Genomic DNA, 21,205 nt, shown 5'->3' on the forward strand with positions numbered 1-21,205 from the left:
TGGCCACACACACAACACCGTGCGTATGCGCGCAGAGTGACTGTCCCCTGTCTCGCAACGTCGGGGGCGGGCCGGCCGTCCCCCGCGTAAGACTCGCGCTCGCGCAGCGTTCGGTGGATCCTTCGAACGCCATTCGGACCCTACACACGACGCCTTCGCAAGTTCGGTAACCGAGTAATGCAGTTTGAGATCCCAACAACGTTGTGCGACAGCCCCGTGCTGCCCCTTCCCCTCTTCCGAGAAAGCGAGCGAGCCAGGGGCAGCCCACGTCTCGTTGCTGTGGAACGCAGCATTCCGTGCCCATCGTGCACCCCGCCTTTGGCCGTGCAGAGGTACTGGTGCCATGGTACCGTGCGAAGGTGTGTATCGAGGGCGCGCCCAGGGCCAGCAGGGCGATGAAGGGCCACCCGCACAAATGTAACGGTTCTCCGTTACATTTCTGAATGTTTGCTCCACAACGCAAGACGTACAAGACACAAACACGCCGTGCCCCGTGGCTTCGGTTCCCTGTGTTCTGCTCATCATTGCTCAGGTCAAGGCGTCGCGGGCAGAGTCGCTCCCCCTGGCTTGGCCCACAAACATGCTGCATGAATGCAATGCCTGCCGAGCCCGACCCCTCTGCTAGTGTCCCGATATCCCGATGACAGCATCTTCGCACCAGACGTCAGAGTGACTAGCCCACTGCGGAGCACAGCGTCACGATCGACATCGCCTCGCCCGCCTCATGCCCTTGCCTCTCGTCTCGATCCCTCGGCGCTGGTGTGCCTCGCCGCGATTGAGTTACATTCTAACCTGTTCTTGCAACTTGTGCACTTTTGGGAACTCGCAGCAGACTCTCCGGCTCGATTGCGAGAGGCAACCAGTTTCCAGCGCCCAGCTCCTTACTCCCTGCAGGTGGGTATGCAAAATGCAAATACGATCGCCCCAGATCGCCCCACAAACTCGTGACAGCACGCGCAAGCGCCAACTCTCCGAGTGAAAGAAACCTTGACCTGCGAAACTAAAGCCAAAGCAGTAAGCATGCATTGCTTCAGCGCTTCGTATGGATTGTCCACGGACGTTGGGTTCGAGGCATGCGCTGGGGTGTGCGCTCGCGTGTGCACGCGCTTCGTGCGTCCGTGCAAGTTGTGTCCCGGAGAACCGGGGTGAGAGTGACAGCCCTCTCGCGCCTCGACCGAGAGTGTGGAGCTGGGACCGAGCTTGCAACCTACGATTTCGAGCTTGGTTCAGAGCTAGCAGAGCTTCGATACGCCTGCCCTCTGTCCCTGTATCCATGCCAGCTCCCGAGCCCAGGACAAGGGTTTATTAAGGTATGGGCTCGCTGCTTCATGACTCGCTCTCATGCTTATAGAATTGGACGCGTGATCTGCTTCTGGTAAAAAATCCATACGAATGTTTGTCTGCTTGCTGATCGCAATTGCGCATCAACGCTTCCTGAAGGATTAACCTCTTGGCCTGAAATTGACTGAATTGCCCAGCTGCAGCCCTCTCCATCTTGCTCGGCGGCCTACGGCTACGGCACGGCACCGAGGGACGGAGAGCGTCAGCGGCGCGGCCTTTCAGCAGATTACCAGGCTAGCATCGAGTAACGTTGTAGACGAATCTCATTCATATTGAACGGCGCGCACGGCAAGTAGCAGGAATATGACCCGCCAGCCGGTCTGAAAACCAACTAGTCGGGCTGGTAATTTGGGAGCTCGCGTTGGTGTAACAGGCTGCGGCCACTTCAGGCTAAAGACGGGCTGGCGGGCATCAGCGCATCGGCTGTCTCATGCCAGGCACACAGGCACGGACGCCGGCAATGTCAGCGACCATCACTTGTTCCCCCTTAAGAAATCACAGAATCCAGGCCCCACTGTTATGGACCTCGTTCGTGAATTGTTAGGTTCAGGCTCAGAGTCGTCAGCTCCAAAGGTCCCAGGGTTACAACCTGGCTCCAGGCGGGCTGGTTCCCTCGTACACCGCGCTTGATCTTTTTTGGTCCTTGGGTGCACGCGTGTGGTTGTTCGGCAGCTCGCTTACCAGACCCATAGGCCCATGAACCCCTCGAATCCCTCAACCCGGCGACCCCAGGTCGTCCTATTTTCCGCGCTTGGTGGGATTCCCGCCGGCTGCTCAAGGTTATGCTTGCGCGCACCTGGTTCGCTGTAGCGCCTGCAAGCTCGTCGCTTGCTGGCCCATTCACTCTGTCCGTGCTCAAGCAGTCATGCATTGCATGCTTAGTAAAATCTTAGGAACGCAGCGGTCGATCACCGTCCATGCGGCTGAGGACGTGCGCATCCTCCGCCGGAAGTCGAGATGCGATCCTGCTGAGGCAGCCGCATCAGGCTCTCCCCGACATGAGCGCATGCCGTTACCGCATCTTTTTCTGTCCTGTGACAGACCTGCGAACGAATGGCGACCGCTCGCCCCGCCGCGTTATGTAAAGGCAAGCGCTGAAACCTTGTTCTTGCGACGCTCCTTCACAGTCTGGACTTGGGAGCTGACTCGTGGCTGCATCGACGGACAGACATTCGTGGTGAGCGGCTGTCGGTTGCGTGCATTATCGTGACGTGAGACATGGTCCGCGGCCACATGATCACGTCCATTCGTGCTGACGGCCCGGTGCGCCCAGCTATGAGCCCAGGAAACGGCGTACATGAGCAATGGCGCACGCCGTGACGTGCGTTGTGAGACAAGATGACACACGAGACACGCACGCAACCCACTCCAACTGCCTCCCCACCGGTCAGAGAGGTTAAGCTTGGCCGTTTCACGTAGCGGGCCCATCGCACACCGGCACATCAGCACACCCTCGAAAGCTTCGCCATTCACAAGTGACCAGTGTGCGGGGCTCGGCCGACTGCGCTGGTCCTGATTCACATCTTGCGAGCAGATCGACCGACCTGTCGTCCCTCAGACGTCAGCAGTGCGAGAGCGAGAGGAAGATGCCCGCTGCGATCGGGAACTGGCTCTCGGAGTATCCTTCTGTGACCGTTGTGCCCGCGCTGGCTTTGTGCGTCGCTCCATGATTGAGTGCGCGCAGCTGCAAGCTCGGACTCGATACGCGCTGTGTGCCTGTGTAGGTTCGGCGCACGTTGCAGGACGTCGGGGCAAGCGGCGCCCTCGTTCGGGCCTGGCTGGCCCATGGTTCAAAGTTACGCGCACATTGCAGCTCATGTCGGCGAGGAGCGCAAGGTTCAAACGCCTCCTTAGCACCGTCCAGCGGGTGCGGACGGATGCTGTTCCTCGCTCTTCGCCGTTCCTCGATGATCTCGTCGTGGGCTCGCCTCGGTCGAGTATGCATGTGCTGCGCTCGTTTCTGGAGTGGGCTGGACAGCTTCGACCAGGACCTGCCCAGCGACTGGGCAGGGCCGATCTCATGTCCAGGGTGCTTCGCTCACACTGGGCACCTCGCGACCGGACTTTGGCCTTTGGCATGGACGTAAAAAACGTAAGGCGCGTCGTACTTCACCGAACGGGCTTGCCTGTCCTCCTTTGCAGAGGTGACGACTGCGGCTCCGTCGTCCGTCGCTCGTCGCTGCGTCACATCAGTGCCGAGGTGCCGATTACGAGTGCAGGGCGGGCTGCTCGAATCGTGTGCACCTGACCAGGCGGCGGCGATGCAGACCCGCCGTACGGCAGTCCACGGCAGTGAGGACACCATTACGGCGACTGGCAGCGGTGCGGGACAAGGTTCGCCGTCCGCCAGGGCCGCTTGCAGGGTGCGTTCGTGTTCCAGAGCCCACTGTCCTACATTGCGTCAATGCCTCGGCATGGCCGCACGGCTGTCAGTGGACTAGGGTGAGCGCGTAGCTATACATGACCTTGGCCAGGTCGGTCATGATGGGTCAGGAGCCGTACAGGTCCGTAGGAGGGTGTGAGAGGGCCGTCAGTAGTGCACCGCTGCAAGGAACACAGGGTGCTCGCGAGGAAAGGAACGATTCGAACTTTGGGGTACCAACGGCTAACGCGGTGAGCGAGCTGCTTCCGTCGTGGCGAATTCAGTGTGGCAGTGTCATTTGCTCCGGCACGATCCTGCTGTCAGTATTTGGGACCGCATCGTTGGTGTCAACGCAACGAAGGTGTTGGTCTTGCGATAGCGGTGAGATGAATAAACGAACGATAGGTCGACAGGTACCGTGAGTGCGAAGGAGGTGCGGAGTGTATCGAGTGGAGGGTGAAGGAGAGGGGCGCAAGCAGCAGACTTCAGCACCACCCACTCTCTCACTCGTCATGGGCAAACCCAAGCGCAAGCACGAATCCGACTCGGACGGCGAAGTCAAGCCCAACATCCGGGACGATCCGCCTGCCAAAGCCAGGAAGTGGACTGGCGACGAGTATCAGCTGCTTCTGAAGCTGGTCGTTGAAAAGGGCACCAGCGAGGCGTTCAAGTCGGTCCCTGGCAGGACATACAACCAGACCCGGCTGGCCTGGCGGTGAGCCCTCCCTTGCAGTGCATGCTGACCTGAAGCGACAAGGTGTTCCCGACTTGCATGAAGGCGCTTGAGGCGAGGGGAAAGTGATGCATTGAGGGTGGCGCGTGTCGATAATGGCAGCTGAGCGCGAGGCCATCTCGGTCCTATAGTGTCCATTGCACCTCGTACATGCCACCGTGCTTTCTTCTGCCATAAGGGTGGATTATTGGCTCTCTTCCTCGGAGGCAACCAATACAGTGAGGCCCCTTTGAGACAGAAAACACCAGAAGCTGGCCAGATTGTTGCATCTTGTCATCTGACAGTAGGGGAAGGCCTACACCTCCACGACGCCCCTTGCCGTAGGGTTTCGAGCACGTCCGTCTCACCACTCGACGGACTCTTTGCATTCATATTCTCTCCAGCACAGCAGAAATGGAGCGCAATCCCTCTGTCTCCCCAGACGAGGACTGCAAGCCTTCGATCTCGGACGCCGAGTTCGAGCCCTCGCCTTCCCCTCCGCCTTAGCTGAGCAAGAAGCGTCGTGTCAAAGCCGACCCCAAAGACAAGCCCAAGGCTGGCCATGCGGCTGGTCGGCCCTGGACTGGGGCCGAGTACGCTGCTCTGTTCAAGCTGGTGAATGAGGTCGGGAAGCAGGAGGCGTTCAATAACTTCCCCGGCCGCACGAGGAACCAAGCGTACCAGGCTTGGCGGTGAGCTCGCTCTTGAGGGACCAGCTCATGATAGGTGCACCATTGCACCCACTTGCATCAAGGCCCTCGAGGCGAAGAATCTTAAGTAGTTGGCTGCAGCAGTTGACGGCGATAAGTGTGTCCAGTTCTGCGTATGCAACGGCGTTAGGCGAGGTGACTGCTGAGTATCCGCGGCGGACATGCAGGCGTCCGGCGACCGAAGAAGCTCAGCTTGCTCCCTGCTCCGGATGCTGACGAGACTGAAGAGAGCGGTGCGCAGCACTCGTGAGGGGGGCGACACTCACGAGGGGGGCGACACACACAGTCCGGTCACTCGTGTGTGCACTCGCGCCCTCCTTTGACTGCTCACTGACACTCAACTCACTTTCTTCTTCACATTCTTCCTCCCCTCCTACTCCGTCGCCCACTTCTTCGCAGCAGCCATCTCGCCATGCCATCCAAGAAGCGTCCCTCTCTTTCTACCGACGACGACGAGAAGCCCGACCTGTCCGACTCAGCCCACATGACCTCCTCCGACGAGGCTGACCCTTCGTTCAGTCCCAAGGCCAAGAAGCCCCGCGGCGCCCCCGCTTCCCCCGGCAAGTCGGACAGCAAGCCGGACAAGTTCAGCCAGAAAGGCAAGGGACGCCCCTGGACCTCGGCTGAGTACGTGCAGCTGTTCCAGCGTGTCGAGGACCTGGGCAAGAAGGCTGCGTTCGAGGGCTTCCCTGGCCGTACCAAGAACCAGGCGTATCAGGCATGGCGGTGAGTAGAATTAAAGCTAGGTGATGTGCACGCATAAGCTGACAAGACCAGCAACGTCGTTGCTCCCGCGTGCATCAAGGCTCTGGAGACCAAGGGGATGTAGAGTTTAGCCAGGGCATGCATGTGCATCAGTGGCCCACATTACTGGAGTGCTGGAGAAGATGGCGCTGGCGGTTGTTCTTGAGCCCCAAGTGGAGGTGTGGTTCAGCGAGGGCTTGCGGAGGACAACGGAGACACAGCCGACGACGAGAGGGCGCAGCACACATCACTGACGTCCTGTCTCTCACCAGGCTGGCATGCCTCGTCCGCAGGCTTACGCCGTCTCATCTTCTCCTCTCAATCTCCTCACAACCCTTCCCACGCCATCATCATCCGTTCATAAGTCGATGGACGGCCTCTACCTCGATCTGACCGTCATGTCGTCCCGAACCTCTCTCAACCGCACTCCATCGCACATGAACACGACCAACACTGCCCCTGCGGGCAGCCAGCCGGGAACCGGAGCCCGCTCGACTCGTTCCTCGACCCGCGCGACGGACACCGGGTCCGTGACGAGTGGCGATGGCGGTCTGGCAGGCATGTCCCGCTCCTTCTTCGGCCTGAACCGCAAGCCGCGCCGCAACTCTGCCTCCTCTGGCAGCTCGGGGACGCCGCCGCCTCCCCCCGGCCATCCCTTCAATGCGGCACGTACCAGCCCCCGTGGCTCCCAGTCACACCCGCAGACGGGCCTGCCTCCCCAGGGTCCCACGGGCCAGCCGAGCCAGGCGAGCCAGAGCCAAGCCAGCTTCCCCCAGAGCACTCACTCGACCTCGCAACAGTCCCAGCAGTCCCAGCAGTCGGCCTCGCAGTCGTCGTACTCGACCTCGACCTCGTCGTCGCTGCCGCGAACCCAGTCCATTCCCTCGAGCACGAACCACCCTTCCCACACGGGACACGCGCAGGGCGCACCCACTCAGTCCTCGACGGGCGCCCACTCCACCCCGGGCCCTCACTCGGGCGCCCACGCGCCTCAGACCCGCGCAGCGAGCCTCGCAATGCAGAGTACGAGCCGCTCGAGACGCCGCGCACGCCCACCTCGGCGACGGCGACGACCGTCTCGGCCCAGGGCGGGGGCAGCTTCTGGTGGGCGGCGAGCCAGACGCGCCAGTGGCACTTGAACGAGGACATCCTCCTGTTCCGGCACGTGGAGCGCAATGGGGCGCTGAACTGGGACCAGGCCGTGCCGGGTCGTACGGCCGAGGAGGCGCGAATTGCCTGGTAAGTCAGGATCGATGAGGTGGGGGAGGAAGGGGCAGCTACGATATCTTGTTGCTCGAGCTGACAACAGGGTGAGCCGCGTTTCGCCTAGCATCGAGCAGTACCTCGCTGCGCGGATCCCGTTCGGCGCGCCGAGCTCGGTGCAGGAGTAACAAGTCTGTTCAGTGAAAAGCTGCGTGCGCGAGGGCAGCATCAAGTCTCTGTTAACACGTACACTCTAAGTATGCATACAATCGTACAACGCCTGCGGCGGGGGGGAGGTAACAGGGGGCGGCTACTTGCGCTTCGCCTTCGACGGCTTCTTGGCCTTGGGGTGCCTCTTCCTGCGCTCGATGCACTGCGGGCAGATCCAGTTGCCCTCGGGCGCCTTGTCGAGGTTGAGGCATGCGACGTGGTACCACTCGATCTCGCAGTCGTCGTCGTCGCACCCGATCATCTCGCCGTACGACACCTGTCGGCACGTGCAGTACACCTTGGAGTCGAGCTCGTTCTCGCCCGCCGTCGCGTCGCCCTCGGGCTCGACCTCCTCGTACGCGGCGGCAGCGGCCGCTGCCGTACTCTTCTTCCCGTTCTTCCGCGGCGGCTCCTCCTCCTCCTCCTCGTCCGAGGCATCGTCGTCGCGCCCGCGCTTCCGCGAACGCTTCTTCGTGGCGCTTCCCTCCCGGCTTCCCAGGTCGACGCCGAGCGCACCGGACGGAGCAAGGCTGTCCGCACTTGCCGAAACCGCCATCGCGGTCCCGCGTCGCTCGTCGCCAGTGTCGTCCTCCGAGTCCTCGGCCGCCTTCGCTTTCGCCTTCGCCTTGGCGGCCGCGGCGGCAATCTGGCGCGCGGTGCGCGCAACGGGCTCCGCCGGCTTGCTGTACCCGGACGCGATCGAGTCGCTCGGCGACACAGCGCGGTTGGGCCTAATGTTAGTTTTCAGGCGTGACGAATCAACTCACTTTTTGCGCTTCGAAGCGGCCTTCTTCTTCTCCTCCTTGCCGTTGACAGAGCTGACATCATCGTCGTCTTTGGTCGTCTCCTTCGCCTTCTTCTTGCGCTTCGGCGTGCCGCCGCCGTCCTTCCCTGTGAAGGGCGAGCCGGTCGTGCGGCCACCTCGGCGTCCGGCAGGCGGAGCGGGGACAGCGGGAAGAGTGAGAGTCGCGGTGTACGGCGAGGGAGGATCCTTCTCCAGCAGCGTCGAGGAGGCGAGCAGGTCAGAGATATGCCGCTGGTGGGCCATGATGCCATCGCAGGCGCCGCCGGCGACGCGGATCTTGTCGTCTCCGCCCAACTTGTAGCGCGCCGCCTCCTCTGCAATCTCCTGCAGCAGACCGAAGCGCTGCTCGGGACCGATGGTCGGGTCCTGCACCCAGTCGATAAGTTGGTGCAGTTTCCGCTCCAGATTACACAATGTTGCTGCCGTCAGTTGACCATTTAGACGAGCGAACTCACAGTAGAGGACGGCGCCGAGCTCGTTCAGGTCGCTGTGGACGCGCGTCATCTCGACGGGGATCTGGTCAATCGTGTCCATAAAGTCCTGCAGGACGAGGATGTCGTTGGTGTCGTCCTTTGACGGCGCAGCGCCAGCACCGGTAGGTGGAGGCGTCGGCGTCGCCGGGCGCACCGGCGCAGCCTTGGGCGGCATCTTCGCAGACGTGTCGGGGATGCTCGCTTTTTTCGGCGGAATGGTGACTGTTCTCTGTGGGGAGAGTTCGGCGAGTAGATAGATGTGCGTGAGTGGATGGATGCGGTGTATTGTAAGGTCGTCGATGAGCTTGACGGCACTCACTCACCACGGTCGTCGATTACGAACCCCGACTACCGACCGGTTTACACGTGTACTTGAGTGGCCGTCAAAACAAGAAGGATTGCCACTGATATCAACACGTGACCAACCACGTGCAATCCGACCTCCACTTTCGATGACCACCAAGCCAAACCTCTCCTGCAACGAGTAGAGGTCTTCCTCTCCACCTTCGCCAGCGAGGAAGACAGCCATTAGAAGATATTCATCGGCAGCTTCGGCAGAAAACAAGGCAAAGCTCAGATCCTCTGAATTCCGCGACAGAAGGAAGTCCAGAGGTTCCGCATCAGTTCACCCTCCGTAGTCCGAAGCGACGCCAGTGCCGAAGCAGAGAAGAGTGGTGAGCCCGGGCGAAACAAGCGGAGAGAGCCGCGAGCGAAGTAGAAGTTGCGAACACAACCGCGAACGTGGTGATCAGCGCAGTCCAGACTTAGCAGACAGCGTCAAAGGAAGTGTAACACACCCGCGGTGTCATTTGTCGTTTGGACAGTCGGAGGGCTGGTCATCTCCTTCCTCGCGACGGGACTGATCAAGGGTGGAATATGCACCGATACACGATACACGGCCGATCGCCGGATGGCTGGGCGATGAGGAGCGACTTTTCCTCTCCTTGCGATTCCGATTGCGACTATTGGATGATCGCATGGAAGGCGCGAAGCACTAGGGACATGCATCCAAGATACGGCTCCACAGTGACACACTACCAACTCATGTCACGTCACCGGAAGCACAACTAGCGGCTAGCCAGGAATCGGCCATGTCGTTATCATCCTGAACCATGGGACGGCTATGCGCCCGTTCGGTTCGGGTGCTCTTCGGCGGTGGTGTGAGAGTGTGGGTGTGTGTCCGAAGATCGTGTTACCGCCATTGCGTGCGAGGTGCGAGAGTACTGTGTGCTGCGACGGAGTCGTCGCATGCCATTGCGTCGCAGATGCGCACACGAAGGCAGTCACTCTGCACTCCGATCCGCAAGCTAGGCGCTCACGTACCTCTCGTCATCGCTTGTACCTGCGGAACACGCGGAGCATGGAGCACAGGCGCAACAACTGGGACAGATTTCGGACCTGGCGATCTCAGTCCAAGCTCCGCAGTCAGCGGCGAGTGAAGGAAGGCAGTAGTGGGTGAATTGTGCGTCACGATCGGTCGAGCGACGCCAGCGACGCCAGCGAGCAGCACGAGGGGCGCTTGGCGCATGCACTGGCATGCATGTACGGATTCGCACATCTGCGCATGCGCAAGGCGACAAAGGGGGGCAAGGAACGCCCCAAAGTATTGTGGATCCGAGGTGCGACAAGCGACACGACGTCCAGCAGTACCACGGCACCACGGCACGCGGCACGGGCTGCTCGCTGCTCGGTGCTCGGTGCCGTTGGCGCAGATGGCGCAGATGAATCAAACCGCTGCTACGGCATTGTACTCCACATGAATCCCATCACGCCGTTGAGACAATCGGGACGATGGTGCGGAAGTGAAATTCCAAGAGACAACGAAGGCAGGCGAAATCGAGAGCTCGACCCTGGTGGCCCACCCATGGCCACCCGCTCGGTGCCGTCGCTTACCCCGGCTACCCCGAGCAGAGTGAGATAAGATAGGTACGCCCCTTGGAACTCTCGCCTGGACCCTGTTTCCCCGCGCGACACGACCAACCCTGCACTTTTACTTTAACCTGTCACGCTCATCGACGTCCTAATTCAACACCTGTAGCACGATCACTTCGCTTCGACCGAGCGACTGTGCTGCTGCCGTAAAGAATCGTTGGCGCGAGGATCTTGGGGACCTGGCTAACGTAGCTGACCTGGCTGACGCACACGGCACGACACTAGTGCGAGTTAGACGCCGACCACGGCGACTGTGCCGTTCTCAATGAACTCATCAGACGCCACCACTACTCCGCTTCGTCTCTCGCATCTCGCATCCCCGCCCCTCCGCCCTGTCACGCTATCACGCTCCCCGCCCGTCTTGCCAGCCTTCTCCCGCTCAATCACTCACTAACCCTGCCTTCTGTCGCTTGGATCGTCCGTTTCACTCATGTCGTAAGCGTTCCAGTGATCACGACTCCAGAAGCCGGAGCAGGGAAAGCCCAATGTCACATGTACATCACATATCTACCTCTATAGCTACAGATGATTTGTTGGAGGAGGCCCTAATGGCTCTCGACTTGAGTTGATGCAGACAAGTTTGAAGTAACGTATTAATAATGATTTTGTGCTGGTTGATTGATGGTAGTGTAGAATGAGGGAGAACGAAAGCCATTGGGAGCAGATAAGCAAGGTTGCCTTTTCGAAGTCGTACAAAAGCCCAAAGTAATCGGAAGGAAAATATGCAAGTCGTTCAGAATGTGTCTAGGACTCCAAGGTCGCACCGTTGGATGTCATGGTCAAACTTAGAAGGCGGCGTACACTGGCGTCGGCCATTCGGCGGCCGAAGAGCAGATTGGCGGAGGGCGCAGGTGCTGCTGGACGAAACCGTCGTCGGAACACGTCGACCACCGGGCGTTGTGTCCTGGCTTCCAGGCTCGTTGCCACTGCGACTGAAGCGGCTGCTGCGGTTGCGGCTGGTGCTGCTGAGGCGGCTGGATGGGTCGCAGCCACGTCGAGGGAGCTCCGTAAGCGTACCCTGGCGGACCAGCATTCGCAAAAGGTGCAGGCTGAGGATTGCCGAAGCGCGTTTGCTGGGCCTGTTGGCCGGGGAAGGCCGGCTGTGATGCCATGCCCATCTGTTGAGCTCCGTTCGTCGGGGACGAAAGGTTGATCTGATGCTGCGTGCCGTCGAGCGCCTCAGGCTCATACTGCGCTTGAGGGGCGGCGGGTGCCTGTGCAGTAGGTGGATCGAAGATCGAACCGTAAGGAGCGTCAAAGTAGTGCGGGATAGCCTTGTGGTAACGGCCGTCGGGTCCGAACTGAGGAGTAGCGGCAGCTTGCAGGAAATAGAGTCGAGGCTGTGCCGGGACTCCCCATCCTCCAGCACCATTCGGCTTGCCAAAGTCGACGGCGGGGTTCGTTCCCAGGTAGCCCCAGTTCTGGGCGGTAGCAGCCGCGGCTGCGTGTCGGAGATCCATCTGCGGCTGCGTCGGCAGCTCGTTGCTGAAGGATTCCCGCCGTCCCGTTGGTAGCCGCGCGATCTGGCGGTTCAACGATGAGGAACGCGCAAGAGTGGGAACAGCAGGGGCGTTCGGTGAGACCGAGGCCGGAGCAGGAGTGGGAAGAGCGGTCGTCGACATGGGGAAGGCGGGCGCGAGCGGGTTGAAAGTCGACTTCTTTGGCCACAACCGGGCAGCCTCGTACATGCCAGCCGTGTGGAGGACATCGGTGGCGAAGGCGTCGCGGGCGGTGCGCTTGCCGAGATTGTCTCCCTGGGCCTGTCCGTGGACGTCGTACAGTAGAGGCGGCGACGCAGATCGAGCTCGACCCAACGGCTGTCCAGCGCTGAAGGGCGAGGTGTTCAGTCCGTCTCCTCCCAGGCGCTGGCGACACCGGATATGGGCGTCCAGCATGGACCGCCAGAGCTCAAAGTCCTCGATCGTAACACACAAGTTGAACTCGAGAGCGTCAAGCCACTCAAGCTCGTACTCGTTGACGTCCTTGACGGGGATTCCGAGGAACTGCGCCCATGTCGTGTTCGTGTACGTGTTGTCGTCCAAGTACTTGTTGGCAAGCATGAGGCCGGTGATGAAGCCCTGAGCTTCGGAGACCTCGTGCTTGTAGGGCTGTCGCTTACCCTCCGACACAATCTTCTTGTACTTGTAGGTGTACATCAGAGCCAGAATCGTGACACTGAAGGAGATCTGCGTCGAATGAAGAGCGGAGAAGACAAACTGGCAGAACGTCAGGTTCGGCTGCAGCTGGTTCGAGTGAACGCCAGACTGTATCGGATGTTGCGGACGACCCTCAAGGTCGAACGGAGCCGCGTCCGATAAGCTGCTGTCGCTGAACCTCCGTGACGAGGCATCGTTAGGCTTGATGTCGGCGTACCAGAAGTACCAAAAAGTTTGCGCTGCTGTTAGCATTGTCGTCCATGGGGGAAAAACAAACCTGTGTACTGGGCTAGAGGTGTCAAGTATCCTGGCTTTGACTCTTCTGTTCCGGGCTGAGCGAGGCGCATGTCTATCCGCTTGGACGGTGGTGGTGACACAGGCATGGAGTCGAGCGTCAGGGGGGCCATAAACATGTGTAGCGGTCGCGCCGGGGCGTTGGGCCCAGCCTTCACAAGGAGCTGATCTTCCATCGGTGGGGCGGGCAGGACGTCGTTATATGAAGGCACGTAATCGGCGCTGCCAGCGTTCCATGTGGACTTCAGATATTGTTCCATCATGGAGCCGTTCGAAGTGGGTCGAACCCCCACGACGCCTACTGAAGACGGCGGCGTGTGCGGCTCGACCGATGAGGGGGCGAATGAGGACGCAAGTGTTGGTGGAGGCTGGGTATGTTGTTGGTACTGGGGCATCAAGCTCTGGGCCCAAGTCATCGGTGACGTGCGGTGCACTGACGACGGAGACGCCGAAGCTGGTGGGGAGAGCGACAGCGAGTTGCGGTAGGCGTAGTTGGTGCCAACGGAAAGTCTTTGCTGACTGTTGTTGTTGGGCTGCCAAGCCCCCGAGGGCTCGCCAAAGCCCCACTGGGGCTGTTGTTGTTGTTGCGGCTGCAGGATGGCGAACGTTGCGGATCCGTGGGGGAAGGAAACTTCCGTGCCACAGATCAAGTTTTGCCACCTAGAGGATCAACGAGGAGGTACAGGAGAAGGTGTCGAGGAACTCGATCGCTCGATTGCCGTATCTCAGTGCCGATACGTCTAGAGAATCGTACTGGGTAGAAGGCAGCTCAAGGTCGAGGTCGTTGAGGAGGAAGTTGACAAAGAGAAGCAATCGGATTATGCACAGGCGAGGTGGTCGTCGTACAAGGAAAGGGGGGAAGGACGAGGTGCGGAGGGGCGAGGGAGGGAATGAGGAGGCACGAGGACGGGCGAGAGTACGTCGGACGCTGCGAGTCGTCGATCGTTGTTGTTATATCGCGGCCGCTGTCGGCGGACAGGGAGAGTGTGTGGTCTCGGGTACTCGGGCTGGGGCGAGAATGGGAGACGGGAGGTGGGGATGGGTTAGAAGGAGAACGCAAGAAAGGGGAGGAGGTTTTGACCGATGACCGAAACAAGAGAATGCAGAGAGAGAGGAGGAAGAGGTGGTGTGTGGTTGTGTGTGTCGGCGAGCGCACTGAGTCAGGGAATGCTGGGACAGGACGCAAGACGCAGATGTCTTGGACACGCGTGTGTGTGGTTGTCGTAGGCGGCGGTTCGGGCGATCCACCGGTCACTTTGAATCTAATCCACAGTCCACTCGGATCCACTCGATCCACTGGATAGGCCTTGATCCACTTTGATCACCGCGCTGTTGCACGGTAGCGCCGCAGCAGTGCGTAGTGCGGCAGCCCCGTGTACCTGTGTTGCGGCAAGCACTGCGCGCAAGCCGTAAGTCTGGAAGCGTCGAAGCTTGGAAGCTTGGCCGCCCGCCCTTAAACGGACGCCTGAAAGGGTATCCGGAACGAGCTAAGATAGGATGGGATTCCAACAATCAGCCGAGAATCGAGGATCGAGGATCGGGATCGGGGCTGGTGGGGGCTGGCGGCGGGGCGGGGAGGGCGGGGGCGACACGCACGACTGCAACGCCAATGCGACAATGCACAAGTGTCGGTCCTCTCGGTCGAGCGTTGTGACCTTCTTAGCGTGAGGCTTACCTCTAGGGGCCACGCCGCGCTACTTGTCGCAACGGGGTCCGGCAGGTCACAGGTCAAACGCAGCACGCAGTGCGCAACAACAATGCGACGGTGCACACTCGTTCCTTTCCGGCCGATGTGCCGTGCAGGGGTGTGTGTGTGCGTGTGGACGCAGGCCGTCTTTTGGGATGCGAAGGGGCAAGCCCGTGCAATGTTGTCTTGTGATGGCAAGCGCTCCAAGGCCGCGTCAGTCAGACAATGACTGCAATCGGTCGTTGCGGGGAGGGAAAGGAAAACCCTGTCGCCTGTGCTGTGCAAAGTGCGAGGGCAAGGGACGAGACGGGGTGGTCGATGTTGTGCGTCTTGGGTTGAGGGCCACTGAAAAGAGTTGGTGTCCTGCAGAGAAGGAATGTCGGTCGGGTGTCTTCTTTTCGTCGCTGCCGATCCGGCAGTGCGCACTGGCAGGGTCTGAGGCTCGTGCACCCGGCGGGGCGTCGACGAAACTGCCCTGTTCCAAAGGGAGGGCGAGGCGAGCAACGGTGGCGAGCACCAGCTGTCCAAGGCGAGGGCGCGTCCAACGTGCTTCACGCGGGCGCACACACGACACCGGAACAGGTTCCCGAATCACTTCAAAGTCCAAGCGTTCCAAGCTCTGCCGCAAACTCGGAAGCCCCAACTCCCAGACGATGGGTCAGATCCTATTGCGCGCAGGCGTCCTGGTCCCGTCCAGCAAGACAATGACGAGGGTGCGAGGGTCGTCGGCAAAGCGTAGCGCCGTCGTTGATGCTTTGGCGGCGGCGGTTGTGCGCCACTGATGCACCAGATGCAGTAACTCGTCCAGGAGTAGAGGGCTGCAAATGCAAGGGATTAAAGACCAGCGTTATGAACAGCTTGCTTTCAATCCGTAGCAGTTCCCAAGTCGGCCAAAACAATGATGGCTAACGAGACGTCGGCGCGATTGTCCAAAAAGTGGTGGCTGGCGGCCACTGGGGTTTGGAATTGAGGAAGCTGCCACTGATTAGTAACTTCCTGAATCGATGGGTGGTGCGACTGTGCGAAGAGCGCGACTGTGCGTCCGGATTAGGTCTGAGTCACGTCGCAGATATGATGCACTCGGGGCTCGGCCTGCGATAATATCGAGTGCGCGAGTTTGGAATGCACAGATCTCGGGAACGTAACACTGAGGGGGTGGTGGACGAGAACCTCGCGTGGAGAGAAGCGTACCTTGGTGCTGTACTCCAAATGTATCACACAAGCTGAGCAGAGACCTCGCAGTCGGGAATGGATGGATTGTCGTTATTCGCAGCAGCGATTGATTATGCTTGAAACAGATGGACGCTGGTTCGCCGGCGTCTGAAGAAGGCCGCGTCGCAAAGTTCGAGATCGGAGCGCAGATGGGGGGCAATACAAAGCTATGCTTGCCTTGCACTGAAACAGGCCGCCTCCTGTGTGTCGACCGGGCCGGCTCCGTTGTGGTCTAGGAGTTATTCAAGAACAAACCTGTCGACGGCTAGTGCACCGGACGGGGTTGCGTGCGTGCAGGGATTCGAAGGAACGGATGAGGAGGCGCTGGAAGCCGATGTAGAAAAGGAGGTGCGTGCGTGCTGTGGCGTGAAGGCGTGCGGTTTCGAACCGGCTAGACTGGAAGGAGGAGGAGCTTGAGTCGTGGGCGATCGTCGCACAGGTCGTACAAGGGAAGGGGGCGAGGGTAGGAAAGCGAGTGTGGGAGGAGAGAAGAAGATCTCTGCACTCGCTCGTACTGGTGAAGAGGAGACGATCGAGGAGGAGTTGAGAGTCTTGTGTGGAGTGATGTGTGTAGATGGTTGAAGACGGAAGGCACTTGATGTGCCAAGTGCGCGTGTGTGCTGTGCAGCGCTTGTCGCCTGGTGGATCGCAGTTGTCAACTCACTCGTCAGTCGGTCGGCGACATGATCGTAGCCGTTACGTGTTGTCCTGATGGCCTGTCGGCCGCGACAACCCAAACTTGACTTTGTGTTCGGACCTGATGTCCTGAGAGACCTATCTGACCTGAGCTGGTCAGGTGGCAATTCGAACATTACCGACTTGTCATGTACGAAGCGTGTGTGTCCGCTCCCGCCATCAGGGGCCGCGCAGCCGGACCAAGGAAGCCAAGGAGCCCAAGAGACCGTAGGATGTAGCTCCGTGCGCAAGTGTAAGCGTAAGCGTAATCTGAATCAAGAATCCAATCCGTAAGGTACAGGTTCGGCCTGAAGATGATGTTACTTGCCGACGGTACGGTATGGCCTAGCTGAGGTGAGCTTAAGCGTCAGGCACCATCAGGGCTCAGGGAGCAGGAAGCGGAGAGAGGAAGGGGTTCGGGGGGAGGGGACGAGGCGGGGGATCGTGGAAACGCCGGTCTACGAATGTTACACCTGAGCAATGCCTGAACGCCGTAATATGTGGGTCTAACCCGAGAAATGTCAGCATTGCATGCCCCCATTGACCCTCGAACCCTGGACCCTATCAATCACATACAGCCTTGCCTCTCACTTGGTCCCTGACCGGTCGACACCGCGGTCGCAGTGGGTTCTCGCCGACATCCTGGAGTGCTCTTGTCCTGGCGTCCTGTGATCCTGGACCGTGGCCCTCGGTCAACGTCAACGTCAATCCGTTCAAATCTGTCAAAAATGCTATATTGCCTTTCATGGGTCCTGATTGTCCTGATAACCTGACCACGCCTCCATCCCTGTCGAAAGCCTGCTCCGCTCCCCTGTGCACAGAGCCTAACCGGCGGTCAATAACGTCAGTCCGCCCTAAAGTTTCTCTCCACTCTTCAGCCTCAGCCCTCAGGTTCAAGTTGAGACTCACACTGTTGCCTGTCTTCCTGAGCGCCTTCTAATGGTCTTCGTTCGCTCCTTGCTCCTCGATTGAGCTGTCAGCCAACAATGGCCGCCGGCAGTCGTGCGCGCTTCTGATGCACCGAAGACTGTTGACTCATTGTCTGGAGCCAGACTTCGAAGCGCCCAGTAAGTAACTGGCAAGCCGTCGTCCCTGGCCTTGGTCTTAGCCTCCGTGCTGAATGCACTTTGGAGGCGTTGCCGCGTGGCAGGTACCGCGTCTATGCTTTCATGCTAACGACCTTCGACATCCGTCGCATCGCATTAACCGCCGCGGCCATTCATTGTACGGCATGGACACCATGCACTGTCCCCCGTTGCGTCCCGTTCGTATCAATTCCATTGCGACTGAACTGCGAATGGCGGCAAGCCAGAGATTCGACCCTGTCGAGCTGTTGTCCGCTAGGCGAGCAGCTGGAAAGATGCGAGACGCACCATGTCAGATTGCGAGCACTCAGATCTATTTTGCGAGCTGTGTCGGCGTCGATCTGTATCGGACCCTGGAAATAAACCCCCGAGTACTCTGCTTTCGCGGGCTTCGCAGACCAACAGTCGCTTGAATCTTGCCCTGTGTGCGCACTGCGCTGCGGTCAAGTCTGATTCTCTTTGGACGATAGACCCTTGAAAGACCCTCTGAGCTCCGAGGTGACCGGGGCTGCGGTTCTAGTTTCCTGGTCGGTGGTTGCGGAGGCGATCTGCCGGCTTGCACTACAATGCATCTGAGCGAAGGCCTCATGCTCCTAACGTACCCCGCCATAGACATATCTGATGCGGCGGATATGAGCTATATGCGTCGTGAGACTTCCCGAGCGACCTTCGACTCTCCTGACCGGCTTTCACAGTTCGATCGTGCGCTAGCGTAAGAACTCTTCCGCGTTAGCGCAGATTCCATGTCACAGGAAAATACAAGAAAGTCTCGAAACTAGGGTAAGTCGGGCTGAGGCAAAAGGGCACGCGATGGCACAGGCGCACAAGTGACAGCCTGGGGGTAAACAACGATATGGCCCGCAGCTGTCGGCTCGTGCGGCTCGTGCGGCTGGAAGCTCTATGCAGGGGTAAGGGAGGAAGGCGGCAAAGGCGAGGCGATAAAGGAAAGGGTGAGGGAGGAACGAAGCAGCAGGGGACTGGGCGCGGTAACGAACCCGAACCCGAACCGAGCCGCCGCGCGCCGTCCCTCCGTCTCTGAGAGTGAAGAGCTTTTCAGGGCCTCAGCGAGTGGCACAGGTCTGAAAGCTGCTTCTTCGTGCAGCATCCATAGTATCACAGTTTAGGCATCAGGCACGTAACAGCACCACAACGACCCGCTTACGAGACGTGATCTCCTCGTCCGTCCCATCACCCCACATATTCATCATCGCCCCTCATGGCACAGTCACTGGGTGATTACGACTCCTTCGCGACCAGCCAGGGTTCACCCAGAATAGAGCTACTGAGAATTTCAGGTCCAACACTTCTGTTTTAACCAGCGACCAGGTACCTGACAGTAGTTTTAGCTTAATGCGTGCCCCTCCCTGCATTCTCTACCCTCATCGCAGTCTTCGGGGCCCATTGCGCCTATTCATACTCAGTTCCCGGCCTCCTTATCAGGGACGATAATACCAGACAATTGGGACCACGGTAGGGTTACGGGCAACGTGTAGAGGTGTGGCGACCGATGCTGACAACATGCGGCTTCGACTCCCAATTCGCGAGCGGCTGGTGGGCTCAGCCCCTCCGTACTTGTAGTGTGCACAACCCGGCAGCCGCGTAAGCCAAGAGCACCTTTGGGTGGCAAACGACTTGCCGCATGACGCCTTGCGCCACACGCCGTAGCTTCAGGTCGCTGAGGTGAAACCGCGCGCCGTGATTTCAATGCGTAGCACCACTGTACTCTCAATTGCTGATTCAGGTGTTCACTCACCTGGCTCGCAACCGCCGCAACCAGACAAAGGCACGCCGTACCTGTACACCTGCGCACTTGCCCACAGCCCCGGGCGGCCAGCGGCAGTCTTCCGTCTAACACCTACCGTTGCACGCTCTTCCGTCAGCCCATGGTACCTTCGAGGTAGCGTGCCAGGCTGCCTTCTCGGCCGTCCTGACGACATCGGTCTTCTTGTTCTTCGTCGCTGTCCGTGTCGACCCATCCCCTTCAACAGAACGCAGGGTAGAGCAAGGCCCACAGGGTATTTGTCAACGGCCGAGGACCGAGCAGGGGCGCCCGGTGCTCTCATGATGAATGCCTGCAGGATCTTCGCCGCCGAACATGCCCAGCCTCGAGGCACAAGGACAGACTATGGGCACCCGCTATGCACGGTGTCCGCGGCGACGTCACTGACCTGCCACTAGTACTGAAGCGTCATTCCCGGCAATGAGAAAGATTTTTTTCGGTGTCCATCTGCGTGAATGCGCACAACCCTTGCAGGCTCAGGAGCCAGGGTTTGCTCGCTCCTGCTCTTCGGATCCTTGGCTGCGGTCATTGTGTGTGCGCGTTCGGGATCTGGGGCCTCGGATCCTTGGTAGTGGTCTCGTGGCCTACGTTCCTCATCATCGGACAGTGCACAGGGCCAAGCGGGTGCAACATCTAAACCTTTCACTTCACCTGTCCTTGTGCCCGTCGGGTTGTGACATAGAGGAGCCAGAATGTCGTACACTTCTCCCCCAACGCCACCCGGGAATCGAAACGAAGACATCTGATGAACATTTACCCCACATATCCACGTACCCACATTTAGGATTGTCAGGGTCGATGGCCTCCCTTCGCAGACCTGCAGGTCGTTCAGCACTGGAGCTAATTCGCACCACTCGTCGTTACACGAGCGCTCGGCACCCAGGAAATGCAGGACAGTCGGGGCTCGGGGACCACTTAGCGTTGGTCCTGTCAGGGTACGACACACATCGGCATAGTGCGCACCGTCACATTCATTCATTTGGACCTGTCTTGGCTGGCTGAATGCTTGGTCGGTGGGTTGGCGGCAACTAGTGTCAGCGTGGCCGTCGCGGGGAGACCATGCGCTCGAGCTAACAGTGAGAGTCTTGCAGCTTGCAGAGGCCAGAGCGGCTCTGGCAACGCCACTTACCTAAATGTTGATACAAGACGTCTGTCATTCGGAACGAGTGGTGGCGGAAAAGAAGCTGGCACGCCTGCCAAGCTGCGAGGAGGCGGCGCAGGTAAGGGACCTGGATTGTTGTGGCGTCAGGGAAGAAGGGGTAGGGCAATAGATGTGATGCTCATTTGCGTGTGATAATCAACTTCCAGAGGTACCCGCCCTTGTGGGTCGGGCAACAGCATGTGCAAACCCACTCCAGCACTCTACACGAGCATGTTCCTGCTTGGTTCGAGCGGGCATAGGTCCCGATCGTCCTACTTAAGACGTGCAGGCATTGAGCTGTGAAACGTAGGCTGGACTACGCGCGGTTTACGCAATATGATGTTACGGGAATAGGACAGCTTGTGGGACCTTGCGGAGTCGGAGGACTTTGCGAGTCCCAATCCGGACCTAGCACCGCGGTCATCGGCTAGCGTCGGTCGATCGGTCGCTGTAGTGACATCGGAAAGGCAGGTTCTACAGCTTTTCGTGGCTCGGGGAGTGAGAATGAGCCGATGACGGTGTTAACGACATGTACAATCAGTCTCGTGCTGCAATCCCTGTGAGTTCCGCTACTCTTGTTGGCACCAGGCACTCTCGAGTGTTGTTGTGCCTGCACTCTTGGACAACCGATACTGCATTTGGACTGAGGAGATAGTAAACTCGTGGGAACGCTACTGTGGAAC

At 59.5% G+C, this 21,205-nt stretch overlaps 6 protein-coding genes across 6 annotated transcripts; 3 read left to right on the forward strand and 3 right to left on the reverse strand.

The window, feature by feature from the left end:
* Nucleotides 1–4,215: 4,215 nt before the first annotated feature.
* Nucleotides 4,216–4,922, forward strand: A1Q1_00194 (uncharacterized protein; the record flags this gene model as incomplete). The annotated part of the gene is made up of 2 exons (XM_014326522.1): nucleotides 4,216–4,418; nucleotides 4,820–4,922. The coding sequence occupies 2 exons, from the start codon at nucleotides 4,216–4,218 to the stop codon at nucleotides 4,920–4,922; spliced, it is 306 nt and encodes a 101-aa protein (XP_014181997.1).
* Nucleotides 4,923–5,537: 615 nt separating this feature from the next.
* On the forward strand, nucleotides 5,538–5,954 carry A1Q1_00195 (uncharacterized protein; the record flags this gene model as incomplete). The annotated part of the gene is made up of 2 exons (XM_014326523.1): nucleotides 5,538–5,851; nucleotides 5,903–5,954. 2 exons carry the CDS (start codon nucleotides 5,538–5,540, stop codon nucleotides 5,952–5,954), a joined length of 366 nt encoding a protein of 121 aa, XP_014181998.1.
* A 193-nt stretch (nucleotides 5,955–6,147) lies between these two features.
* On the forward strand, nucleotides 6,148–7,199 carry A1Q1_00196 (uncharacterized protein; the record flags this gene model as incomplete). Its single annotated transcript, XM_014326524.1, has 3 exons — nucleotides 6,148–6,892; nucleotides 6,957–7,108; nucleotides 7,179–7,199. The coding sequence occupies 3 exons, from the start codon at nucleotides 6,148–6,150 to the stop codon at nucleotides 7,197–7,199; spliced, it is 918 nt and encodes a 305-aa protein (XP_014181999.1).
* Nucleotides 7,200–7,382: 183 nt separating this feature from the next.
* On the reverse strand, nucleotides 7,383–8,735 carry A1Q1_00197 (histone acetylation-related protein; the record flags this gene model as incomplete). Its single annotated transcript, XM_014326525.1, has 2 exons — nucleotides 7,383–7,965; nucleotides 8,050–8,735. 2 exons carry the CDS (start codon nucleotides 8,733–8,735, stop codon nucleotides 7,383–7,385), a joined length of 1,269 nt encoding a protein of 422 aa, XP_014182000.1.
* A 2,542-nt stretch (nucleotides 8,736–11,277) lies between these two features.
* A1Q1_00198 (uncharacterized protein) lies at nucleotides 11,278–13,202 on the reverse strand (the record flags this gene model as incomplete). The annotated part of the gene is made up of 2 exons (XM_014326526.1): nucleotides 11,278–12,887; nucleotides 12,926–13,202. The coding sequence occupies 2 exons, from the start codon at nucleotides 13,200–13,202 to the stop codon at nucleotides 11,278–11,280; spliced, it is 1,887 nt and encodes a 628-aa protein (XP_014182001.1).
* Nucleotides 13,203–16,080: 2,878 nt separating this feature from the next.
* A1Q1_00199 (uncharacterized protein) lies at nucleotides 16,081–16,653 on the reverse strand (the record flags this gene model as incomplete). Its single annotated transcript, XM_014326527.1, has 1 exon — nucleotides 16,081–16,653. The coding sequence occupies one exon, from the start codon at nucleotides 16,651–16,653 to the stop codon at nucleotides 16,081–16,083; it is 573 nt and encodes a 190-aa protein (XP_014182002.1).
* Between the last annotated feature and the right edge of the window lie 4,552 nt (nucleotides 16,654–21,205).

This window comes from Trichosporon asahii (assembly GCF_000293215.1).
Source record: "Trichosporon asahii var. asahii CBS 2479 unplaced genomic scaffold scaffold00018, whole genome shotgun sequence".
Taxonomy (NCBI): domain Eukaryota; kingdom Fungi; phylum Basidiomycota; class Tremellomycetes; order Trichosporonales; family Trichosporonaceae; genus Trichosporon; species Trichosporon asahii.